This window comes from Trichosurus vulpecula, chromosome 8 (assembly GCF_011100635.1).
Source record: "Trichosurus vulpecula isolate mTriVul1 chromosome 8, mTriVul1.pri, whole genome shotgun sequence".
Classification (NCBI taxonomy): Eukaryota; Metazoa; Chordata; class Mammalia; order Diprotodontia; family Phalangeridae; genus Trichosurus; species Trichosurus vulpecula.
This window is the reverse complement of record NC_050580.1, coordinates 120486794-120514159: the sequence shown is the minus strand read 5'-3', so window position 1 is coordinate 120514159 and position 27366 is coordinate 120486794. Positions and strand designations below refer to the sequence as shown.

Sequence of the window (27366 nt, the reverse complement as noted above, 5' to 3'; positions counted from 1 at the left end):
AAGGGAAAAACCACGAGAAAGAAAAAAGAGAGAAAATAGCGTGCTTCAGTCTGCATTCAGACACCATAGTTCTTTTTCTGGATGTGGATAGTGCCTTCCATCACGAATCCCCTGGAATTGTCTCAGGTCATTGTATTGCTGAGATGTAGCTCATCGTTTCTTACCATCACAATCATATACCACAGCTTGTTTAGCCATTCCCAATTTGATGAGCGTCCCTTCAACATCTGATTCTTTACCACCACAAAGAGAGTTGCTATAAACATTTTAGAACAGGTATCATTGTTATTGCTTGAAGTTTTAGTGTGTAAGACTCACCTGGTAGAAATTGAAATCAATTCAAAAAACCATTTATTAATTGCCTACCAAAAGCCTACCAGCTTTCCATTTGGGTGGTGGTTTTGTGGCTGTTGTTTTTGTTGTTTTAAATGAACCTGTGATTTCAACCTGCAGGAGACCTTTCCTGGTCTCTCCCTCTACCCCCAACAGTTGCTTGTGCCTTCCTTCACCTTTCAGAATGCCTTCATGTACTCTGTAGATAGCTTGTATGTACCTAGATATTTGCATGTTGTTTCTCCTTTTAGAATGTATGCGCCTTGAGGGCAGGAACTGGGTGGGTTCCCCCCCACCCCTTTCTTTGTATTCCCAAAGCTGGGCATATGAGAATTTAGAAATGCTTATTGTTCTGACTGACCGCCTCCTCACTGAGGTAACCCTGTCACCAATGCAGATCAGCACCTGATGTGTAACCTGTAGTCCTAGAGAGCTGCCTTAGAGAATTGTCAGTTAATAATAACAACAAGTCCAGAAATGTCACTTAAAAGGTGATTGGAATACCTTACTTGGAAGCCAGGCTATGGAGAATATTGCAGAGTCATTTGGGCAAACATGATCTGGGGTTTCTTGCTTTGAAGACTATGGATTATTAAGTCATTGGAAACAAATTCCAGTGTTTTTCAGAGCATTTGCTACCACATTTTTAACAGCCAAAGACCATTATGGGCTTTTATGATACAGAAAAGAATATTCAGATTACATTGTAGATATTTTACATCCATGAAATGTTGCACTCTCTTTGTCTCGTGGTTTTGCTTAACTGTTTTTCTTTGCTACAAGGGAGGGGTGTGTGTCTGACTGCAGTGTACATCCAAAAGGTGTAAGAACAGCTTATTATTAAATTAATTAATGCATTAGTTGAATTATATCCAGGGAAAAGTTCAGATGGCCAAACACTTATTAATGGTAATGTGTTTTTGTTGGACCTTAGTTTTTTAATCAGCTTGAACAATAACAGTATTTATAAATATGATTTAGATTGCAGTATATCTGATTCAAAGAAGTAGTAGGAGCAGCTAGGTGGTGCAGTGTATAGAGTGCCAGGCCTGGAGTCAGAAATGCCTGAGTTCAAATCCAGCCTCAGACATTTACTAGCTGTGCGACAATGGGCAAGACACTTAACCCTGTTTACCTCAGTTTCCTCATCTGTAAAATGAGCTGGAGAAGGAAATGACAAACCACTCCAGTATCTCTGCCAAGAAAGTCCCAAATGGGGTCTCGAAGAGTTGGACACAATTGAAACAACTGAGTAACAACAAAGGAGTAGTAGAAGGACCATATTGAATCTGTCACCCGTCATATTTTCACAAATAATACTTAACATGGGGAAAAAAGATCCCAGAGCCAGGAGAAAGAGACCTTAGGATCATCTTCCACATTTTATGGCTGAGAACAGTGAGGTCCACAGAAGTTGTGACTTGCCAAGATTAGCCAGGGAGATAAAGATGGAGCTGGGATTAGAACCCAAGCCAATCCAGTCCATTGGTCTTTCTAATCTACCATAATGATGTAATTAGAGGGCCTTGGGCAAGTCACTTTAATCTCTTTGGGATTTCAGTTTATCTTTAAAATGAAGAGATTGAATTTGGACAATCCCCAAATTCTAACCTTTCCAGCGCTTCAGTTCTATGTTTGCATGACTGTCTGAAGTACCCAGCACTGATAGCTAGCATTTTTATAGTGCTTTAAGGCTTGCAAAGCAATTTGTATATGTTACCTTATTCAATCTTCCTTACAACTGTGTAAAGTAGGTGGTATTATCCCAGTTTTACAAGTGAGGAAACTGAGGCTGAGAGAGTTGAGTGACTCTCCCAGAGTTGCACAAACAGTAAATCTCTAAGGCAGGATTTAAACCCAGGTCTTCACTAACTCCAGGTCCAGCCCTGTAGCCACTGACATCTGTCTACCTTGACAGCTGGACCCAGCAGTGTAATGAACTACTCTGCGAAGTGGTGAGCTCCTCATGACTTTGAGCTCTTCAAGGAGAATCTGTATGATTGATCGCAGGGATAAGGGATGTTGTAGAAATGATTCCTGCCATGGGTGGGAGGCTAGACTTCCAAACTTGAACAAGCTCAAAAATTCTGACTCTCTTACCACCTAGGGTTCATTTCCGACTTCACAGGTACAATATCTTTTTCCTCCCCTTCCTTCTTGCCCTTTAAAAAGATATGAAATTTTTTTACCTATGAGCTGCGACTTACAATATAGTATATCTTGTCGTTCAGAACATATTTGGGTTTATAGCACAGCTGGAGGCAAATGAGTTTGTGTAGAGAAGAGAAAACAAAATCCATTTCACCGTCCTTTAGAGAGAAGCAGTTTTAGGAGAGACAGCTTATTCTTGAGATGACTATAATCTTTAGGTTTTTTTTTCTCCAGGTGCTAGATTTGGCTTCTAATATCTCCCCAGGACTTTACGTAAAAATAAACTGCATTTTCCTGTTTTAGCCAAGACAAAGAATTGGTGTGGCAATTGGAGACCAGATATTGGATCTCAGTGTGATTAAGCACCTCTTCACTGGACCTGTCCTTTCCAGTCACCAGGATGTCTTTGAGCAGGTAGGCCTGTCTGCCTTTTGGACAGCATTACTTTCCCCCACTGTTTTTAGTGGCCTGGACAGCCAAGACATTGGAAGTATTTTCCATAGACAGTATTTCTGTGGAAATTTGAATTTTCTGAGTAGGATGTGATGTGATTAACTTGGGACCAATTAAGCTGGCAGAAATTGACATAAGCAATTACTAGAGGACCCCAAATTTTTTATCTTAGGATCTATTTACAAGGTAAACAAGTCCAGGTAAATCAGTCATTCAACAAGTATTTATTAAGTGCCTACTAGTGCTAGGTCTGTAGATACCTGGTAAGCATTGAAAGGCATATTAGATTCTTGTGTTCATGACGTAGATAAGATGAGTATACAAGTTTCTACCAAATCAAAAAATACTAGCTCAAGGAGCACCCCATAAATTTAGGATAAATAAAAGAGTCCTTCTTCATATAACAAATACCAAAATACATCATTATTCCAAGAGGGAAAGAAGGGAGCTTCTTGTAGTGGAAAGGACATTGAAATGGGAATCACAAGATACAAATTCTTGTTTCAACTTTGTCACTACTTGCTGTATGACCTTGAACAAATTAAGTACTTCATTTCTGTGTCTCAATGTCCTCATCTCTCAAATGAGAAAATCAGACCAAATGATCTCCAAAATATCTTCCAGTCCTAAAAGTTTCAGATACTTTGAAAAGAGCAAGAAACTTACATCTAGCATTGTCATCATGAAAAGTCATTCTTGAGAACTGATAAATTGTCCTGTTCATCCTTCTTGAATGAGTTCTAACTATATGGATAATGGCTATTTCAGTGCTAGGAAAGACCTAGGTCTTTTCTAGAGCCTAAGTCTATCATCTGGAGTATGTACCCATTTCATTTCCATCACAATGAATTCACTTTTGATTGCCAAGACGAACTTGGAGTAATTAACTACTGCTCATAAATTAGTAACCATGAAGACATACTTAGGTGGAGGAAATCCAGTCTTAAGTCGTCTTGGTATAATGGTTAGATGGTTTTGAACATCTAGCTATGAATGAATTCAACTTCATCTTTGATAACTCTCTGCTTCCTCCAAAATGTGCTGTTCTCCCTGACTCTAATCTCTGCTTGCTTCAGTTTATCCTTCTCATGGCCACTGCAGAAGACACTCTTTTGGTTACCGATTTCATCATATCAACTTAACTGATTGACAGTCTATAGTTGCTATCAATTCTAAATCTGCTTAAGGGCCTGTATCACATCCCCATCTCTACTCTTCATTTTTGCAACCTCATTCTTTTTGCTTCACTTGGTCCCTTGGCTCTAACCAAACCAACCTGCCTGCTGTTTATGGGCTCTAATAGAGGAACTCTTGCCTTATCTTGCTTAGAACAAAGCCTTCACCATATTTCCCAGCCACCAGCTCCAAACCATTCTGTAGTCTCATTCCTATTCGCAATATGTTTTCTTACCCCACTAGAATGTAAATTCTTTGAAGGCAAAGTAGGGACTGTCTTGCTTACTTTTATTTGTATCCCTAGCACTTAGCACAGAGCCTGGCATATAGTAAGGGCTTGATAAATATATTCTCTCTCTCTCTCTCTCTCTCTCTCTCTCTCTCTCTCTCTCCCTCCCTCTTTTCTTCCTTCCTCTCTTTCTCCCTACCCATTCCTTTCTCTCTCTCTCTCTCTCTCTCTCTCTCTCTCTCTCTCTCTCTCTTTCTTCTTCTTCTTCTTCTTCTTCTTCTTCTTCTTCTTCTTCTTCTTCTTCTTCTTCTTCTTCTTCTTCTTCTTCTTCTTCTTCTTCTTCTTCTTCTTCTTCTTCTTCTTTTCTCTCTCTCCCCTCCCCTTTCCTTCCTTTCTGTTTTTCCCACACCCCATGACTTGCAACTCTCATCTCTCTGCCTCGGTTCATGCCATTAATCCTCATATCCAGTCTGCTCTTAACCAATTCATGGACATTATGGTGTTAGAGACTGATCAAACATTCTCCAAGAAACTTTTCTCCACTCCCTAGCAGATCCCTCCTCTGCTCTGCATTCCTTTAGCATTTTTATGTTTCTGTTATTTATCTATATTATCATGGTTAATATGTGGTTCATAGATTACTTGACATTTCACTAGTTCCATGTCAGTGTTATTCTCTAGTTCCATTTTTAATTAGGACTCTTCTTCCTTTCTTCCTCCCTTCCTTCCTTCCTTCCTTCCTTGCTTCCTTTCTTCCCTCCTTCCCTCCCTCCCTCCCTCCCTCCCTTCTTTCCTCCCTTCCTTCCTTGCTTCCTTCCCTACCTCCCTCCCTTCCTTCCTTCCCTCCCTCCCTCCTTCCTTCCTTCCTTCATTCCTTCCTTCCTCCCTTCCTTCCTTTCTTCCTTTCTTTCTTTCTTTCATTCATTCTTTCTTTCTTCCTTTCTTTCCTCCCCCTTTCTTTTTCTTTCTCTCTCATCGCTAGAAATCAATATAAGGTCTCAGTAGATGTTTGTTAAATAACTATTGCTTCCTCAAGTATGTTAGAACCCCCATTAACAGTATAAAAGCCTTCTAGATTTTCATGTACATTACTTTCTCCGTATTTTGATTTTAGCCAACTCTTAATAGATTCATGGGCTTGGGTTATGCTGCTTGGAAGGAAGCAAGAATGTACCTGCAGAACCTGCTTTCATCTGCGAAAGCAACTTTGAGAGATGATGCTACTCTACGGAAACGGTGAGGTGTGCTCTAGGGGAAGGTATTCAGGCAGAGGAGGGGATGGATGGCATCCTGGTTGGAGACCCTAGAGGAGCCAGCTTAATCTTGTAAAGTTATCCAAGTCTTCTTTCCCTTACTTGCTGGGACTCCACTGGCAAGCAAAGAACTGTGAATGCAGAAGAGTGCTGCTATCACTCAGACTGATCCTCGGCCCTCCTGTGCCACTCACATCATTGGACAGGAGTAGGCCATTCAATATTCATCAATACCTCTAGACAGAGGGCAAGCAGATCTTGACCTGTTTCAGAGATGAAGGAACTGAGGAATGGAGGCAAAAGATTACATTTCCCTGGAGAGTACCACAGGATCTAGTCTCAGACTTGGCTTCATTTCAGCCAAAGCTTGGTCTCGTCCCCTGGTTCAGCAGGTAGCTGCTTCTGTATAGTGTTCTGAGTGGGAACAGGATGATCCAGGCTGAGCTTGAAGGCTCCATCTAATGAGGGGGATTCAATTAGACTTGATGCCTGAACCTTTTGATTCTGTATTTCAGTGCATTCACACCCCAGGCCTCTGCCACAATGCACTTGCCAGCCACCATTGGTAAGTACTGACCTTCTTTACGAAGAGATATTGTTTCATGTATCAATAGTAAAGAAGTCACTGGCCAGCCGAAGAGCCATCCTCATCAGCCCATGGTTTTCTGGGAATATGAGTTTGGGTGGCTAGAGAAAATGAAAATGAGAGATTGTAGGAATCCTTTTCCTCTCTTCTTGTTACTTCACATTCTTTTTCTTCTACTTCAGAAGGCGTATGATTGTATCATTGTGTGTACTCCTTTCACCAACACACAGCATCCTCTCCATGCATTTTGAGAGTCGCTGTGGCCAAAAAAGCCATCATCTAGTTACCAACCTTTTAATGGCAAGGCTCTTTGCATTTAGTTAGACCAGTTCTAAGATGACAGACACGCAGTCACCCTATACTCATCCTGTATGACCTTGAGTTCTGTTGACATAGATTTTTTTTATAAACTTAATTTTATTTTTTATTCTGAATATAAACACCAAAAAACCCTTCATTTCCGTATACACAGCACAACACAAAAAGAAAGTTATATTTGAAACTGTCCATCTCCATTTCATAATACTTGATTTTTTTTAAAAACAGATGTAATCTGTTCTGTATCTCACTTTCAAAACTGACCTGCTTTTCTGTGCTTGATTCTGAACTTCCTTCTGGTCTCTTTTTCTTTTATTAAAGAAAAATGCTCTCTGCTTCTTTTTTTGATATCACTGTTGCTTTTGAGGCTCTACTGGAAGTTATTATGTTACTTTCTTCCTCTCAACTGGAAATTGGGGCACATTTATAGCTATAATAATTTTTAGACTGGTGAGGCCACCTTTGGTTTATTTCTCCCTTTAGATTTAGTTCCTGAATGGGTACATTTTACCAGGACCTGGCTCCAGCCTTTGCTGCCCTTGTGGTCAGCGCTACTTAGTCTACCCCTGGGTTACCTGGATTTTGGTGCTGGCCTTCACTTCTTGGGTGTTAGGTCCCTGTAGATCTTTGAGATTCAGAGTACTAAGTCTTCAGGCTCTCTGTGTGGTCTCAGGACATAGTGCTAGGTTTCTAGGAGACCTTTAGTACTTGTGTGGTCCAGGTGGCACTCTCTCCTTTGCTCTTTGGGGCTTCCAAAGCCCTCCCTGGGAGATTGTGATCACCTTGGGACTTTCTGATCACCCTTGGGATTTCTTGGGGAAACCCTCAGTACTTGCTGCCTTTGGACACTGAGCCTTGTAGGCTGATCTTGTGTATGACCAGTCTGTGGTTGAGCTGGGGGTTTGTCTGGAAATTGGATTAGTTTTTGAAAACCCAGTTTTATCCATCTTGTAACCCCTCTGAGACACTGGAGTAACTCTTCAGTGAAGGACTTCCTACTGTCACCACATCATGTTTACAAATATTGAAAATAATATTCTTTAGTCTTGGTGATGTCATCATCCAGAAAGCCAAAGTTTTCAAGTAAGAGAGTATAACTCAAGTTAATGTTGAGAACTGAGAAGACGTATAGAAAGCAGGGGGTGGGGACTATACCTGTGATTTCATTGGTTTCAGGAACTCTAGAGTGAGGAAGCTCCTTCTTCTGTTGCAGGTTGGCACGTTCTTTGTCACAAGTTACCTAAGTGACTTGTCCAGGGTCACACAGCCAGCATGTGTGAGAGATAGCTCTTGAACCTGGGTCCTCCTGCCTCCAGGTCATCTCACTATCCATTCATCCAAGTGACCAAAGGTCTTTCCCAGGTCTCAGTTTGTCTGAGGCAATACCCATTCAGTAGTTAAAGAGTAGGTAAGAATTGAGGTAAAAAAATGGCCCACTTTGCCTTCACAAAAGGGTCCATCAGGGAGGTGAGGACCCTCAGAATCTCTGGCCAGAACAGAAAGGATTGCTTTTGATACTCACTCTGAGCCATCAAAACCCAAACTATGAGCAAGTGAGACCTGGGCTGGGCCTATTATTGGTCAGTCAGTGACAGCCAGAGTGATTTAGGTTTAAAGGCATAGTCAGGTAGCTCCCCAAGCCCAGTTTCCCACCCACATGCAGAAGAAATCCACATCACACTGCTAACTCATTGATCTTGTCCATTAAACCCCCCAAATCTTTTTTTTCTGAACTGCTGTCTATGCCTTCCCCATCTTATAGCTGGGAAATTGACCTTTTTTTTATACCCAAATGCACGACTTTACATGTATCCCATGAATTTCATTTTATTATATTTAGCACAATGCTTCAGCCTGTTAAGATCCTTTTGGATCCTGACTCACCCATTGGGTTAACTATCTTTCTTAGGTTGGTACCATCTGCAGATTTGATGAGCACACTATCTGTACATTATCTAAATTATTGATAAAATTGCTGAATCACACAGGCTAAGCCCAAATCTTAGAGCTACTGTACTGGAGACTTGACATTTAACATTTAACCTTTTGGAGTCAGACCATCTAACCCAGCCAGATGGCACAGTGGATAGAGTGCTGGGCCTGGACTTAGAAAGACTCATCTTTGTGAGTTCAAATCTGGCCTCAGACACTTACTAGCTGTGTGACCTTGGGTGAGTCACTTTACCCTGTTTACCTCAGTTTCCTTATCTGTAAAATGAACTGGAGAAGGAAATGGCAAACTACTCTCGTATCTTTGCCAAGAAAACATCAAATGGGGTGTAAAGGCAATCAGTGAATGGGAAGATCTTCCCTGCCCATTTGAGTGTGCTTCGGGGGCAGGGCTGTCAGGGTCCTGGAGGGAGTGGCTAGGACTGGAGCCAATGGTAGGTGCCTGAGTTCAGGTCCACGTGATGACATGAAGCCTGTGTTGGGAAGAGCTTGCTGAACAGCTGGAGCAGAGCTAAGAGGCAGTTGGTGAGAGCAGTGAAGAGCTGAAGGAGAGAGAAAGCAGTCAGCTAGCTGGAACACAGCTTGGAGATTGTGGCAGAAGTGGTGGCGATGGCGGCAAGCGCTACAAAAAAGCAGGACTGACCCTTGTGGAGACCGGAGAGTGCTGAGCAGGGGCTTGAGGCCAGTGGGTGGTCTTCTTTCTGGAGGGCCCTGGCATTGGGGTGGGGGGGAAGCACCAGTATGGCTTGGCTTACTGCCATAATGTTTTTCTGTGGCCTCCTGATTGCTACTGTGAGATGGGCATACTGGTTTTGGAAGGTTCTTGCCAGGATGTCGAATTGGGGACACTGGTCTGTGGGTCTGCTACTTTTGAGTTTCAATAAATGCTTTAACTTCTCTGCCTTCTACTTAGAGAATTCCTTATATCCTGCGATTCTGGACCATTAAGGCATATTCATGGTTATCTTTGAAGTCATGAATTCTGCCTTAATGATATATGGGGTCACAAAAAGTTGGAGACAACTAATTGCCTAAACAGCAACATCTAACTCTTACTGAATTCATCTGATTGTATTATCCACTAATCCATAGATTTCCATTTTTTTTCCACAGGAATATTATGAGATGTCATATCAAAAGCTTTGCTAAGATCTAGATAAACTATGTCTTCATCCCCTCATCTATTACTAGTGTTCTCCATTTTCAGATCTTTTCTAGAAGACTTGCATTTGGTTAGTTAACATTTTACTTTCCTGGTTGTCCCCAAAGCACTTTGACCTGTATCAAATCATCTTATCTCCTTTTCCATTTCTTCATGCATTTTTGCCTTAGAGACACCCTTATTGGTCTCCCTGCTCGAAGTCCCTCCCAGATCTGACAAGGTCACTCTTCTACTCTAAAATCTCCATTGGCTTCTTCTTGCCTTCCATGTAAAGTACAGATTCCCCTGTTTGTTATTTTAAACCCTTCACAAGATTATGAAGGCTCCCAATCTACCTTTCCAAACTTATTACACCTTACTCCCCTTTATGAACTTTTACATATTAGCTGCTTATTTACTTGCTGTTCTTCAGGCATAACGTTCTATTCCCTCAATACAAACCACGTAAAGCCCTATTTACATCACTTTTGTTCCACTCCAGGCAGTTTTGCTCTCAGATTCTCCTATTTTGTCCCTAGGAACTTTTTGCTGCATATCCCTCTTTACTTTTATATGAAATTGTAAAGAATTTGCAAGGTCATGTTTCTGACCCTTACCTCTACCAGGCTGCTTTTCATATAGGTCTACTTAGTGCAGCCTTAAACAAATTAAACTTGGGGCAGCTAGGTGACGCAGTGAGTAGAGCACCGGCCCCGGAGTCAGGAGGACCTGAGTTCAAATGTGGCCTCAGACACTTGACACACTTATTAGGTGTGTGACCTTGGGCAAGTCACTTAACCCCAACTGCACTGCCTTCCCCCCTCCAAAAAAGCAAACGAACCACAAATTAAACTTTCAGATTTATATGTGGTAGGTAGGTTCCCACACACGTGTGGTTAGCTTTTGAACTGTGCAGCCTTGAGTTGTACTGTGGGTGTGAATTCTTATTTCTAACTTTGTTGCTTAGTTGTTTCAGCTGTGTCCAACTGGGGTTTTGTTAGCAAAGACACTGGAGTGGTTTGCCTTCTCCAGCTCACTTTACAGAGGAGGAAAGTGGGGCAAACAAGATTAAGTGACTTGCCTAGGGTCGCACAGCCAGTAAGTGTCTTGAGGCCAGATTTGAACTCGGATCTTCCTGACTCCAGGCTCTGTGCTCTATCCACTGCGCCACCTTATTTCTAACTTAATCTTGATGCGAATTTGCAACCTGTAATTCTGTAGTAGTAGATGGGAGTCCATCTCAGCCTGCACTTTTTTTTTTTTTGCAAAGTGTGCAAACATTATTTCAGGCAAATGTTGTTGAAGGGAATGTTTCCAGATTACAAATGGCATACAGAGATTTGATTTTGTTTTGTTATCTTTGTAGCACACTGCTGGCAAAGCAAGGACTCACTATCAAGGGAATTGGCTTATTTTTGTCCAAAAAGCCAATCCCCATGACTCTGAAGCAGACCCTGGATTTTCCAGGCTTGTGTCACTTAATATATTGCGCCTTTCCTGTGTAGAAACAGCAGGAAATTGAATAGAAAAAAGGCTATCGCTGACCCAAGGTGGCCAAATTACAGTCTCCTAATTAGTTTCTCCTCTCTCTGAACTGGAGAGAGTATGTAGAGTAGTCATCTTGCCTAGGAACACAAAATCAGCACCCATTTCCTCCCTCTTGGGAGGCCTTTTTATCCGTACCCCTTCCCCATTTCTATACTGACTGATCTGAAATGTTTTCACTTTTTTCCCTTTTCCTTTGATACCTTTTCATTTGCTAGCCATGTGACATCCGGTAAGTCCCTTATCTTGAGTTGTTTGGGGGCATGAATTGTCTCATCTCTTAAATGAAAGTGGCCTTACTTTATCTTCCTAAATGCAGGGGGCAGGAGGTCTTTCTTATTTTTGAGATCTATAATTTAAGGATTCTGTAAAAATAAGATATTTTCAAGGAAGGCAGCTTAAGCTTTGGGAATCGCTTTCACTCCAGGATCAAATTTTAGAAAAAGCTTGTGCTCTTCTCATTCTCACAACCAATCTGCTAACTCTATTCCTACATCCATTTTTTTTCCTTTTTAAAATTGAGGTTTTTTTCCCCTACTTGTAGATCATTGAGTACCTTTGTTTATTTTAACTTTGTACCACATCTAAAACAGCCTGTGCTAAGTGTGTACACTTAAAGTGTGCAAAAGAAAAGATGAGATGATGTATGTATGTATATGTATGTTTGTATATCACTCACACATATATCACTTTACATGTACAGTTTCAAAGATGGGGCAGTTCAACATCATTTAAGCCCTAATAGACTCCTCGACTATTAAACTAATCTATCAGGTGTTATCTCTCTTGGCTTTTCAGATCAGCAAAGAAGACTTTCAGGTTAGGAGGGACCTTAGGGTCCCACGTAGTATAGGAATTCCCTGTATGATACACCTGGAAGGTGAGCCATCACAAGTCTCTGCTTGATCATTTCCAGGGGTGGGGAACGCCCTCACCAATGTCAATTTCTTATGATTTTACCCAATCTGCTTTTTTCTGAAGAAACACAAGAGGGCAGCAGAGAAATTGTCTGAACAGATTCAGAACTTGCCAGGAGTTGAGAACTTGCCCCAAGAAGAGCTAGATCATAGGATTCTGGTTCTAGAACTGGAAGGAGCCTTGAAGGCTATCTAGACCTGCCCTCTCATTTTACAGATGAGGAAACCGAGGCCCAGGGAGGTTAAGTGACTTGACCACTGTCACCGAGGTAGTAAATTTCAGAGACCAGATTTGGCCCCATGTCCTCTGACTCAGGAGCCAGTGTGTTTTCCCCTAGTCTGTACTTAGGCAAATGCTGAAATGAGCTGCCAACTTGGTAAATTTACAAAGGATATTTGCCTAAAACTGTAAACTTCACAAAATCAGCTAAGCATTTTGTTGTTGACTGGCCTCTGTTTCTTTGAAAGTGTTGACTATTGGTTCTTACTAGGTTTGTGTTATTGAATAAGTAGCTCCTCTTTTAAAAATGAAATTCTGTATGTCTTTTCCCATGACTTCTCCCACTAGTCCCTGGAGAGGTGTGCTAGCAATTGTAATGCTTTATCATTGATTGGGATTTTTTTTCTCTCCCTTCTCTAGGAGACTACACCGACTTTTATTCTTCTCGACAACATGCTACCAATTGTGGAATCATGTTCAGAGGGAAAGAAAATGCTTTGATGCCTAACTGGTTTGTATTGTCCTTAGTTCTTAGTTTTTTCTTTTATAATCATATAATAACCTTTCTGTTTTTAGTGATGCTTCCCTCAAAGGGGCTAAAAATGCCCTTAAGAATCAAAAAGAGAGAGAAATTTTAAAAGCTCCATAGTGAATTATGATTTTTTTTAAGTTTGAGAAAATAAAGTACTTTGAGGAAGTGGGAGTTACACTTCAATTCTGAAGGCAGGATTTGTCAATATTTCATATTTAGAATTTCCAAATTAGAAATAATCCCTTGCATATATATGGTGGTTCATTCTTTTCAAAGTGCTCTCCCAAACATGATCTCCTTTGGTCTCTGCAACAGCCCTTTGAAGTAGGTGGAAAGGGCACAGACAATGGCCTTTATCTTACAGGTGATCAGTTGGAAGGCTCAAAACTTTCCCAAGGTCACAGTTGATGTCAGTGGAGCTGGAATGGGAACCCAGGCCATGTGACCCTTCCCCCAGGCTCTCCTGTTGAGAAGGTCCTTCACCTCTCCTGTGCTCAGTTACTTCATCTGTAAAACTATAGATCAGAGATATTGAACGGGTGGCCCAGGCAGCATTGGCTGCCTTACTCCAGAGTAATCAGATTAAAATATAATTTTATATATATCTGTGTATATATATATATATATATACACACACATATATATACACATATATTTATTATGTAACAAAATAAATAATAATACAATAGAACATAGATAATGTTAACACATGGTTTTCTAAGCCAAGGCTCCTATGGGGATCCTTATGTATGATTTACTGGCTCCCGTTTCTACTTGAGTTTGACACCACTGCTGTAGATGACCTCTGAGATCCTTTTAAACTCTAAATCCAGTGACTCCCAGTGAAAATATTTCAGATCATTCAGTACAGAAATGGGGAAGGGTTAGGGATCAGCAATCAAGACAAAGAGAGGAAGGAATCAAGGAATGTTAGAGCTGGAAGGGACAAATTGGGATTGTAGATTTAGAGCTGGAAGAAACCTTAGAAGTCATTTAGTCCAATCTCTTCCTTTTACAGTTGAGGAAACTGAGGCCAAGAAAGGTAAAGTTACTTGCCCAAGGTCATCCCGGAAGCAAATGGTAGAGCCAAGATTTGAACTCACATCTTCTAGTAATACGTTGCCTGTTAGAGAGCTTAGAAGCTATCTAGTCTGACTTCTTTATTTTATTGATGTTGAAGCTAAGGTCCAGAGAACTTTAAGTGACTTGTCCAGGGTCATGCATGTAGGCCGGCATAAAGCCTTAAAAATATTTGGCATTTGTTGTCTCGTTTTTAAAGTTTTTTTTTAAAAGCGAAGTTTACTTTTTAAAAATTAAATTGTTTCAGTTTCTTTAAAATGTCCTTTGTGGTTGAATATTCAATAAATGTTCACCTTGAAAAGAAAGCATAAAATAAAATTTCCTGATTGCCACACTAATGGAATATGTCATTCACACCTATGGTCACATACATCTGTCATGTCAGACCTTCACCTATTTTTTAACTCCTGGACCGGGGTTCTTTTCTGGTCTTACCTGGTACAATAGAACCACCTGAGAAAGCAATCCTCCAGGCTTGGATACCGTGAAGTGTTCTAGCCATAGTGATGCAAAAGAATCTTGTCTCTGCTTGGTTTTTTTTTTGGTGGTAGGGTGTGTGTGTGTGTGTGTGTGTGTAAGTAAAGCTAGCCACTGCTGGATCTTGAGTATTGGCTGTGGTTCCTCAGAGTTTGAACTGACTTATAATTGTGACTCTGTTATCCTCGTCCTCCCCCCTCCAACCACCAGGGGCCTTCTTTTTCTTTTAAAGTGAATTTTTTTCAATTAAAAAAATCTATTTTCTTTCTCTCCCACATCTCTCTCCACCCCAATTTCAGTTGAAAAATCAAAACAGAGCTCTTGTAACAAATTGGCGTAGTCAAGCAAAACAGATTTCCACGTTGGCTTCTTCAGAGTATACTTGTCAGGGTTGACTCAAGGGTGATCTCCCCCATTTCCCCACCCCCAGCTTCCTGACTCCTTAGGACTTAATGAACCTTACATTCGCAGACAGTAGTGAGGAGGAAAAGGCAAAGGAAGAGCCTGGATTATATATATGCAGGCTTGATTACCAGCCTCAAAAAAAAAAATCAAGTGTTAACCATATGAGACATTATTGTGTGAGAATTATGACCATCTGTTCCCTGTCTCTTCTGGGTAGAAGAACAAATAGGCATATTTGAAAGTCTGAGCCAAGGGGAGATTGTGGAATTTCCTTCCCTGGGGACCTTTAAGGAGAGATGTACAACTGACTCACCAGGCTTTACAGAAGAAGCCCGGATAATTTGTCCTTAATCGTAAGATCATGAATCTAGAGCCAGCAGGGTCTTCAGAGGCCTTCTTGTCCAATCCCCTTATTTCCTCTTGGTTTCGCTGTAATTCTGTTCTGTTTTGATCTTTCTAGTCCATTTTACCTATATCAACCTTTTTTTTTAAATGAATAATCCTTACGCTTTTTATTTTTTATTTTAAATATCTTGTATCTTTTTTGGTTTTTATATCACCTTCATTTCTCTTCTTATTCTACCCCCACCCCCAGCCATTCCCACATAACAAAGAATAAATGAGAAAAATAAAAAATAAAACAGCAGTTCAGCAGAATCTATGATCAATCAACAAGCACTTATTAAAAACTTTCTTAGTGCAGGACACCATGGTAAGTATTGGGGACATAAAGAAAAAGTAAATACAGTTCCTTCCCTCAAGGAGTTTATATTCTAATGATAGAGACAATATAAAGGTACAGTACCTAAGTATGTTCCAGATGCAGGTAACCTGAGAGGGGAAGCATGAGCAGCTTGGAGAATGAGAAAAGACCTCTTGCTGAGTCTTAGAGAAACTAGGGACTCTAAAGCCTGGAAGGCAACCAGCTCAAAGGTGCAGAGGCTGGAGATGTAGGTCTAGGAGTTATCTACATAAAGATGATCACTGAGTCCATGGGAACTGATGATGTCACCAGTGAAAGAATGTAGACTAGAGAAAGAAAAGTGAAGAGGGCGTAGGACAGACCCTTGGGGTTCCATGCACGGTTAGCAGTTCTGAAAATTGACCGATACATCAAATGATCCTAGCCGTATAGGTGTAGTGCCATGCCAGTAATCTCACTCTTCTGCAAACAAAGGAAGGAGGTTATGTCTTTTTTTAAACACCAAAATAATCTCCCAATATGCTGCCTTCCTCAAACACTGTAGAATCTTTCCTTTTAACGAGGGAAAACTAGATCAAAACCCAACTCCAATTTGGCCCCAAACAGTATGTTTCTGACTTGACCCGCCTTCTAATGTGAAATACTGATTATTACTAACAAGTGTTGCTTCCCACCTATCATTTGAAACAGGCTGCACTTGCCGGTGGCTTATCACGGCCGAGCTTCCTCTGTTGTGGTATCAGGAACACCAATCCGAAGACCTGTGGGACAGTTGCGCCCTGATGAAAGTAAGTTCCTCTGAATAGATTTGCCAGTGGCACACCCATGTGGATTCCATGAAGTACGATGATTCTTTCCAAGAGGACTGTGTGAATAATAGCAATCTCTTTTACTTGTCTTTTAATTTTCCAGCCAAACCTCCGGTACATGGTGCTTCCAAACTTTTGGACTTTGAATTGGAAATGGTAAGATATATGTGCAATTTGTGATGGCTGCTTATGTAAAAAGACCTTTATTTCTCTGGAGAAAAGACCCTTCCAAGAATCCCAGTGGTGTTTTACCCCTGGTGGTAGGCACCTTGACATTTTTCATATTTATTCAGTCTGAAAACATCTCTTTGGATTGATGATTTGATTCTGAAAACGTTTTATAATGTGTCAGATCAGTGGATTTTAATCACTTGAAATGTTGATGGTTTTCTAGATTTTTCTACAGTTTATATTGTGGCTCACTTTACTGACACTGGATTAGAACTAACCAACATGTACCCTCCTTACTGCCATAGCCTGTTAGTGATATTCAAACCACAGCTTCTCAATACTGACTGATATTTTCTCCTTCTACATCAGGCATTCTTTGTAGGCCCTGGAAACAAACTTGGAGAGCCAATTCCCATTAACAAAGCCCATGAGCATATTTTTGGAATGGTCCTCATGAACGACTGGAGCGGTAATACACCTAAATGTTCAAACAACTGTGAGAGAGCCAGTGTCCCCCTCTCTATAGAATCATTAGGGACTGTCGTCATTGTTTAGAGTTAGGAACATTGTAGTAGAGTATTTTCATTTGTTATCATTGTCTTATTATCAGGGTCCAGTGAAATTGAAATATTTAAGGCATTAATGATGATTAATGATACTATTTAGTATCTATGAATTTCCCTTTCAAATAGCAATAAATCTTTTATTTTTTTTAACCTTGCCTTGGAGGAAGTTTTAGCGTGAACCACAAGTATCTCGTTTTCCCCACTACAGCTCGGGATATCCAGAAGTGGGAATACATTCCTCTAGGGCCATTCCTGGGGAAGAGCTTTGGCACAACCATCTCTCCATGGGTGGTGCCCATGGAAGCACTCATGCCCTTCACATTGCCAAATCCAGTTCAGGTGAGCACCGGGTGAAAGGGACTCTTCTCGTCGGTATGTTCCAATGGGGAAAAACCTTTTTTTCCACCCCTGTTAGGGACTGCTTTATATAGAGGTGCAGCGTGTAATTGAATGCTGGCATGCAAAAACAAATCCATTGAAGACTATCCAGAAATAAAAAGGATATTTTTAATTTATATATATCCTTTTGCTTTGGAACATGTGGCATGGTGGGATCATAACAAGTTTTACTCATCTGGTGTGTAAGGACAGGGACTGTTTTTAAAATGTTTAAAATATATATAAACTCCATATGGCAGCCTTTTAAAGATGTGGGGAATGAAATTTTCAGTTCCAAGGTTAAAGTATTTGCAGAAGAAATAACCAAACTCTTGAGTGCTGGCTGCAGAAAGCGATCAATGACAAAACAGTAGGGATCCTTTTTCTGAGGGGAACACCCTTTTCTGACATTCCAGTGTTCTTTGGCCCCAAACAGTGTATTAAAGGTTGAACACAGGTTAACACATCAGGTAGGTTTAAGGAGTCATTTCCACTTTTACTCTGTAGGTCTCTTCCTTTGTCCTTTCTGTGTGTGCATGGAGGGGAGGGGGAAAGAGGCAGAGGGGGGACTGGGGTGGAATGTTAAGCCCTTACTCCTAATAGATCCTGTTGACCTTTGTCTGATCTTTTTCTGACACTGAAGAAACAAGGTTCTTTCTACCTTCAAATTCAACCTAGATAAAACTCCAACCCATTGGCATTCTAAATTATAATACTTTCCTTCTCTCTCTCTCTCTCTCTCTCTCTCTCACACACACACACACACACACACACACACGCACACACACGCACACACATCTCTCTGACCTCTTCTAATTCTTTCCCGGGCACACAGCCTGTGGCTAGCACCTGGGCACTGCTCCATTTTCTCTTTTGTATTCTAGCCTTTTTAGTGCCAGAAGCCCCTTTGAATGTGAAACTATCTTGCTGTCATATCCAATTTCTCTAAAAGCTTCTTTTTACTCATCAGCTTGCCTCTTCCCTTTTTCCTCCCTCCAAGAATGCATGTATCTGGAGCCTCCTAAGTGTTTATTCGGTACGAACTTTTTTTATTTTGGACCTGGGTCTTGGTTTCAGTGGTGTGGGAAATTCCCAGAATGAACTTCCTCTACTGATGCAGGTTGACAACTATTTAATCTTAGAGAGTTGCCTAAAAGCACTGAGAGTGTGAAGGATTTTCCCAGGATCAGTTAGTATGTGTCAGAGGTGGGATTTGAACCCATCTTTTCTTGATGCCAAGGTTGGTTCTCTAGTCACTACATCCCTGCTACCTCTCAGTAAAGATACTATAAAGTCTAATAAATTTCACTTATATTTCCATATTTCGTCAGTGTGGGCATCCTCTCCATTAATGTGGATTGCAACCCTTCTTTGCCTTAGAAGGCAAATTTTCTTATTGCCATGGCTGAAAAATTCATCCCCAAATTGGGTGATGGACTTTTCAGAATTTAGCTAGGTAGGCACATAGGTCATCACAGGAGATGTACACGAATCCTTTATAGCTTGGTAGGATCTGCCAAAGCCTGAGTTTTCCTGACACAACCTTCAAAAACTGGGAGTCACCTGTACGCCACAGCAAGGTATCAGAGGAAGACTTGAGGGAGGAATGAACCCCACATTTATAGATCTTAACTTTGGCTATGGGGAAAAGAGTTGTAGCCCAGGTCCACAGTAAAAGAAAACTGGATAAAGAGGTGGGGGAGCATTTTACTCCTGTGAGTTAAGGAGAAGATAAATGTAAGAGACTGGCCTTTTCTGCTATTAGAGTCTTAGAGAGTTTGCCTTGGAACCAAGCAGTTGAGTGACTTGCCTTGGGTCATGCCGCTAGTATGCTTCAGTGGTAAGACTTGAACCCAGGTCTGCTAGACTTTCAGAACAGCATTTGATTCATACTCCCTCCAAATAACAAGAATAGCTCCCATTTATGTAGATCGTTAAGGCTTACAAAGTGCTTTTTCAACTTCTCTATTCAGTTGGGTTGTGGGTTTCAGAGTAACTTATCACCAGTAATCCATCTACTCAGTAGATAAATACTCAATAAATATTTTACTGAATAAATAGCATAATCCCTCACACATAGTGAGATCTTGAAAATTCTTCTTGACTTACTTATGTGAAATGAAGGTAATTGGCATTTATTAAGCCTCTACTATGTGCTAGGCACTGTGCTAAGCACTTGACAAATATTAACACGTTTGGTCCTCACGACATTGCCCCAAGTCATAATAACAATAATAAATAGTAATACCATTTATATAGCACCTACTATGCGCTAGGCACTGTGCTAAGCACTTGACAAATATTAACATGTTTGGTCCTCACAACATTGCCACAAGTCATAATAACAATAATAAATAATAATACCATTTATATAGCACCTACTATGCGCTAGGCACTGTGATAAGCACTTGACAAATATTAACATGTTTGGTCCTCATGACATTGCCCCAAGTCATAATAACAATAGTAAATAATAATACCATTTATACAGCACCTACTATGTGCTAGGCACTGTGCTAAGCACTTGACAAATATTAACACGTTTGACTCTCACGTCATTGCCACAAGTCATAATAACAATAATAAATAATACCACCTACTATGTGCTAGGCACTGTGATAAGCACTTGACATATATTAACATGTTTGATCCTCACAACATTGCCACAAGTCATAATAACAGTAATAATAGTGACACCATTTGTATAGCACCTACTGTGTGGTGGGCATTGTGCTAAGAATTTTACAGATATTATCTCACTTGGTCCTTACAACAACCCTGGGAGGTAGATGCTATTATTATCCCCCTTTTACAATGGGGAGCAAATAGAAGTTTAGTGACTTGCTCAGAATCCCTTAACTAGCGTGTGTCCGAGGAGGCTGAATTTGAACTCGGGTCTTTCCCAGCTCTCTAGCCATTGCACCACTCAGTGACCCTAGACAGAGCCAGGCAAAATGCTGAGACCTCTTAACGAGAGTTTTGCCTCTCCACAGAAGTTGAGAATTAAATTCTTTGCCTTTGATAAGCCTTGCTCTATGGGCTTAGCTTTGTCTGGCAGATCTTACTGCTGTCCCAAACGCAGGACACACTCAGCAGTTTAAGCAACTCAGAAACTTGTGTGGCGATAGCAGCAATTTGGTCCCTCTTTAAGGGCTGGGAAGCAAAGAAAGGGAAACAAATCTAAGGCCATCTTCATTTCAATAACATTTCTAGAGGAAGCACTGAATCCACAGGCAGCTGGAATCTATGATTTTCTGAATAATTTTTTGAAAAGCATTTGTTAGCTTGGTCCACTGGTTATCTCACTGTGGACAAGTGTTGTTTTGTCCTGTAGTTTCAATTAATAACTGGAGAACCTCCTAGAGAGAACAAAACAAAACAGTCATTTGTAAGTGGAAACTTAGTCATCCTCTAGAATTATGAGAGGAAAAATCCCACTCTGGCTATTATTAGAGAAGGCAGCTTCCTGTTCCCAGTCCCAGAGTATTCTACCCCATTGACTTCCCCTTCTTAACCACCTACTCAGCCACCTTATAATCTTGTTTTTGTCCCTACCAGTTTACTAAAATTATTCTCTTAAAAATCACAAATGACCTCCTCCTCATTTATCTTGACTTGTCTGTAGCATCTGACATCATTGAGAGACACTCTCATCCCCATCGACATTTTCCCCAGTTCCTACCACCATCCTGCTAAGAGCCCTCATTAACATCCATTTGGACTATTGCAACACCTTCCTAAGGGGTCTTTCAGCCTCCTCTCTTCTCCACCCTCTAATCTGTCCTTCATACTGCTGTCAGACTAATCTTCCACATGCATATCGCTAGTAACGCCTCTCTTCCTTTTTTCCCCTTTTTTCTTTAAACACTGGACCTGTATTAATTTATTGAGGTAGGGAGCTTCTGGTAACACACTTCCTCTATTAGTGCAGATTGGCACCTTCTCTGGGGTCACTGAGAAGTTAAGTGACTTACCTAGAGTCACACAGCTACTACGTGTGAGAGGTGGGATTACAACCTCAGTCTTCTATTCGCTATACAGTGCTTCTTCTCCATAACCATAATAGCTCGCTTTTATGTAGTATGTAGGTTTACAGACTGCTTTTCCCACAGCAACCTGGTGAGATAGGAAATTGATTATCATCCCTATTTTATGGATGGAAAAACTGAGACTGAGGGATTACTGTAAGTGTTAGAGCAGGGATTTGAACCTAGGTCTTCTACACCATATAACACTGATTCCCTATTGCCTTCTGTGTAAAGTTCAGGCTTTCTTAACCTTGCATTCAAGTCTCTCTACAGTCTGATACCAGCCTACCTTTTCAGCCTTGTTTCATACAACTCTCTGCCATGTACACTGTGCTTCAGGGAGAATGCCTTATCCTATTATATACATACACACATGCACATACACATATGCCACACGCACTTTGTGCTTTATCATCTCTGTTTCTTTTCTTGGGCTATACCAAATTTCTACAATAACTTCCCATTCTTAAATTCTGATCCATTTATTTAGAGCATCATCCATCATCTATAGACGTCCATCATTTAGAGCAAGCCTTCTTTAGCTTTTTCCACTCTTGATCCCTTTTTAAGTTTCGGCAGCATTAGTTGGCACTGTGTGGGAATGACGGGCATGCTCAGTGCAAAATGCACATGCTTTGTGTTTCGAACCAAGGCTCCAGTGAAGATGCTCAATGCAATACGGGCAAGTGCTTCCAGAAACACCTAGGATTCATTACACATTTGATTTTAAATTAATTTTTGGTGGTTGAGTGCTCAGAAACCTCTTACTGTTGCCAAATTTTTCACAGTTTAAGAAGCACTGATTTAGGCCATAACTAAAATATTTCCTCTTCCATGAATCCCACTCTGATCTTCTCCCTTTTCCCTCCACCCAAATAATAGCAAACTATTTCTGTCCCCACCAACTCCCAGGACCTTGCATAACACCCCTCATGTATACATAGTGGAGCTTTCTGTCATTATCTTTGGATGTGTCCCTTCCCTATAGCAGATTTCAAAGTAATGAGCACAGAGATGGTGTCTCATCTTTACCTTTTATCTCCTGTAGTGAGTACACCTAGTATAGTGCTTTGTATATGTAAGGTTTTAAATAAATATTTATTGAACTCTACAGCATGTCCCAAAAGTCTTAGTGCAGTTTAAAGCTGTGAAGGCTTAAAACCACACTAAGACTTTTGGGATGTGCTGTATTGTAAATCCTCAGAGAGTGGAGAACTTGCCTTATTTTATTTCTTCGTCTTCTCAGTACCTAGCCCCATGTCCTGGGTGCCACAAATCCTGGATAAGTGTTTGTTACTGATGATCGTTTCCTGATAATTTTCTAGGGCTAAGGATGTCCCCAGGCATGATCTTGGGGAAAGTTGTAATCTTTGTAGAATGTAAGCTGTTTGAGGGCAGGGACCATCTCGATTTTTGTCTTTATATCCTCAGTTCCTGGCCCTGTGCCTTGTATACAGTATGGACACTTAATGATTGAATTAGAGGCAACTCAGGGGATAGAATGCTGGACCTGGAGTCATAAGACTTGAGTTCAAATCTGCCTTGAGACACTTCCTAGTTGTGTCGCCTTGAGCCAGCCATTTCACCTCTGCCTCATTTCCTCATCTATAAAAAATGGGGGTGATCGTAGCACTTACTTTCCAGGGGACATGTGAGGATAAAGTGAGTTAAGATAATATTTGTAAAGTGCTTTGCGAACCTTCAAGCGCTGCGTGAATGCTAGCCATGATGATGATGGGAATGAGACATTTGTCATGACCTAAAACTTACATTACATGTTTTCTTCCCTTCCAGGATCCTAAGCCTCTGCCTTACCTCTGTCATGAAGAGCCCTATACCTTTGACATCAACCTCTTTGTTGCCTTGAAAGGTACTGCGTGTACTTGTGCTGGGTTGGAAGCCAAGTCATGGGAGTGTTGATCTCCTCTGTGGCACAGAGGAGATGGGACAAGCCGCCTGCTCACAGGCTGCTTCCACCAATGGGACGAAGTATGGCAGGGAGAGTTAAGTTGTCTGCCCCCAAATGGTGGAAGCTGTGGCAGTGACAGAGGGACGTGGCCCAGCTAATCTATAATAGACAGAAATTTAAAGTATAGACAGTCTCCGCCCCTTTACCCTACCTATTATAATGTGTGACCCATGTATTCTCCTATCATAGATCTAGAGCTGAGTTTATCTTATTCTATAACCCCTTTATTTAATAAATGGGGAAACTGAGGCCCAGAGAAGTTAATGGACTTGTCCGGGGTCATATAGATAGTAAGTTGAAGATCTGAGATTTGAACTCAGGTCTTGTGGTTTGAAGTTTAGTGCTTTTTCTGCTGTGCCTTGTGCTTTCTCTCTTCTTCTCCACTGGGAATGCTTTGGGATTGGGCCAGGGGAGGCAGTGCAGCTTAGAGCTTCCTGCTGCTTAAATTTAAGGTGTTTGTTTAGTAGAGAGCCTATAAATAAAAAGTCTACTGCCATTTTCAATGCCAAGTCGGCATTCCTTCCTCTCTCATTTTCTCCTCTCTCTTGCATCATTACCTTGTTTTCCTGGCTACCCTGTCTTTTGTACTTTGCACACTGCCTGTATTTTTGTTCTTTCCCACCTCCTTTTGTCCCTTGTGGTTCTCAGTTCAAAGGTATTGGCCTCTTCCCAAGTACAAAGCTGTTGGTAGGAGAAGATGCCCCCAGATATGCCCATTAAACCAAGTAAGGGGTAGCTGATTCAACTCCACAGTGAAAAGCTAACTTTGGGAGGTCATTTGAATATGGAATTACTGCTCTGGCCTCCCTCTGAAATTAAAATTGCCCATGGATTCAATTAAATTCAGCTCAATGTATATATTAAAAAGTGTCTCAGTGTGTGGCACTGTGCTAGGATCAGCTCAGTGGCTTACTGGCAGTCCTTAGCCCTTCTATAATAGGTCACTATAGCAGAATCAGGACCAACTATTGAACCTACTGTCATTTGCAGCTGCATCCTGCTCGTCGCACCATCCCTTTGCTAACACTCCACCCCCACTTTCCTGAACTCATGTAATTCTAATTTTTACACATGAAGTAATTGAATTTTACCATCAGAACACTGCATGATCATTTCAGTAGCAGACTTTCCTCCATACCATGTTGCGTTGTCGGCTGGAAGAATGTTATTTAATCAGCCACTTATTTTTAGAGAGAAAATCAATCAGGAACCATTTATCAAGCATCTTTTATGTGTTAGACTCTGTGCTAGGCATTGGGGATACAGAGACAAAAAGTGAAAGAATTCCTGTCCTCAGGGAGTTTGAATTCTATCAAGGCAGACAACCTGTACACAGGTAATTATATGCAAAATAAGCACAAGGTCCTTTGGAGGGGAGGCACCACCAGGAAGGAGCTCGTGTAGGAGATGGTGCTTGAATTGCACTTTTAAGGAAAGTAGAGATTCAGAGAGGCAAAGATGAGAGAGAAAGGCAGCCTCTCTGCGCAAAGGCATAGAGCCAAGATGGAATGTCCTATGTGAGGAACAGCGAGAAGGCCAGTTAGCTTTGGCTAAAGAGCATGTGAAAGGGTATAATATGTATATATTAATATATAATCTATATACATATATATATATATACATCTATCTATATATCTGTATCTGCATATATAACTAGAAAATTAGGTTGTGAAGAGCTTCAAATGCCAAACAGAGAAGTTTGTATTTGATTCTAAAGGTAGTAGGGAACCAGTGGAGTTAATTGAGCAGGGGAATATCATGATCAGACCTATGCTTTAAGATTATCACTCTGGCAGCTTTATGGAAGATGGGATGGAGAAGGGAGACAAGGGTCCACAGAAACCTTCTAGTCCAATCAGCTCACTTTAAAGTTGAGGAAAGTGATCATAGCTTCAGAGCCAGAAGGCACCTTAGAGGGCATCTAGTCCTAACCTCTCATTTTAAGAATGAGAAAACTGAAGTCTGTAGAGATTCAGTCCAAGGACACTCAAAGAGTGTCAGAATTAGGGTTTAAATTTCAGGGCCATTGCTTCCAAAACCAGTATTCTTTCTGCTGTGCCATGATGCTCTCTCTGAAAGGTTAATCAGCTTGCCTAAGATTTTCCATTGATCCAAAAAGGATGCTTTGTTCTAAGAGGACCAGTGATATGGTGAATGAAATATATATACACACACCACAACCACTGTTTGTGAAAGCAAACCAATTTCTTACCATGTATGTTCAGTTGTATCCAACCCTTCATGACCCCATTTGGGGTTTTCTTGACAAAGATAGTGGAGCGATTTGCCATTTCCTTCTCCAATTCATTTTTACACATGAGGAAACTCAGGTATACAGGTTTAAATGGCTTGCCCAGGATCACCCTGCTAGTGAATGTCTGAGGCCAGATTTGAACTCAGGAAGATGAGTCTTCCTAACTCCAGGACCAGAGCTATGTGCAGTATGATAGTGTGCCAATGATATTCTTTTGTTCTTTTAAATAGGGGAAGGAATGAACCAACCAGCTACAATATGCAGATCTAATTTTAAGGTAAGGTTTTGGATCATACCCTGTTTCTATGTTGTCGACTCATTCCATCAATAGATATTTATAAAAAACTATGCAAAGCAATAGCAGTTATTAAGACTGTGCAAAGCAATGGGTCTTTAAGCCCTGAGTGGGATACAGAAGCAATTAGAAAACATTCCCTGCCCTCATCTTACATGAAATCTAACAACAGACAAATACACGATTTAGTAAAAACTAAACAATAACTATATTATGGAATGGTATATAGCAAGAGGCCAAGATAGTTTCAAAATGCTTTATGATACAGAAGGGGGAGGAGATCAATTCTGACTAGGAGAACAAGAAAGACTTCCTGGAGAAGGTGGCATGTGACCTGGGTATTTAAAGATGGGCAGCATTTTGATACACAGAGGTTATGGGGAAGGAGTTGTAGGGGTCAAGGAGAAGAGGGAACGATGTGAGGGAAGGCCAGGAAAGCAGAAAGCATGCATGGCATGTAACTCAGTCATATGTCAGGAAGGGAATCATGAGATAACCTCAAAAGGCTGAAAAGATAGAGGCACTAAGTTGTGGACTGGGGTTATGGTTTACCGGCATCCGCCGGAAGAAGAGGCTTTTGCTTTCCCGCCTAAAAGCAGCCCAAAAGTTGTGTCGGCATCTGAATTAGATCCACAAACCCTTCAGGCAAATGTGTTAGAGCTGGAGTGTCTAGGTGTGTGTAGACCTGCCTCTGTTTCATGCTTAGACTCTGCCCTAGGCTCTTCACAGAAAGGGCTGACTTGCCCTCCAGCTCTTAAAGTGACTTTTCTCTTTTTGCTGCTGCTGGAGGAGTGTGTATTGCATGAATATAGTTTCATTGATTTTTTTTTCCCAAGGAAAGTAAATGGTTAGTGTAAATCATACTCAATGACTGTAGGACTCTGGAATATATTACATCTTTCCTCCAGAGAGTGCACCCTCAGGGCAGGGTTGTTTAACCTTTTTTGTGTTATGGGTCCCTCTGGCAGCCTGGTGATGCATATGGAACCCTTCTCAAAATAATTTTAAATATAAAGAATAAAATACATCGGATCCGAAAGAAAACCAATTCCACTGAAAGAGTTACCAAAATACTTTAAAAAGCTCACAGACTCCAGGTTGTGAATCCCTGGTTAGGTATTTCATTTAAAGCCTGGATTATCACTGCCATCTCAAGGAGTGATACTGTCTTTGGGAAGGGGCAGTGTTCTGACATTGTTCCTCTCTAGGGAACCAACACATTTTCTATCTCTTTTCCTTCTGGTTGGGTGCTGCCCTATGTTCCTGGCATGGGGTTCCTTTTGTGGTGCATCTCTGAAAGGTTTCTTCTTATCAGTTTGTCTTCTTGGGCATGTGGTTTTTGGTCCGGTCTCACCGAAGCCCTCCCCATCTTTCAGTGTCCCATTCCTTTGAAGTAACAGGAAGCATTATGGTGTGACTTTAAAAAG

The 27366-nt window shown here is 41.0% G+C and overlaps 1 protein-coding gene across 1 annotated transcript in view; it reads left to right on the top strand.

The window, feature by feature from the left end:
* FAH (fumarylacetoacetate hydrolase) overlaps window positions 1-27366 on the top strand; it is a 52144-nt gene that overhangs the window by 9659 nt on the left and 15119 nt on the right. The window contains exons 2-11 of the mRNA XM_036734565.1: window positions 2788-2898; window positions 5457-5578; window positions 6111-6160; window positions 12693-12783; window positions 16160-16257; window positions 16382-16434; window positions 16819-16918; window positions 17224-17354; window positions 23216-23291; window positions 25875-25921. Coding sequence (XP_036590460.1) covers window positions 2788-2898; window positions 5457-5578; window positions 6111-6160; window positions 12693-12783; window positions 16160-16257; window positions 16382-16434; window positions 16819-16918; window positions 17224-17354; window positions 23216-23291; window positions 25875-25921 — 879 coding nt within the window. The remainder of the gene's footprint in view (window positions 1-2787; window positions 2899-5456; window positions 5579-6110; window positions 6161-12692; window positions 12784-16159; window positions 16258-16381; window positions 16435-16818; window positions 16919-17223; window positions 17355-23215; window positions 23292-25874; window positions 25922-27366) is intronic.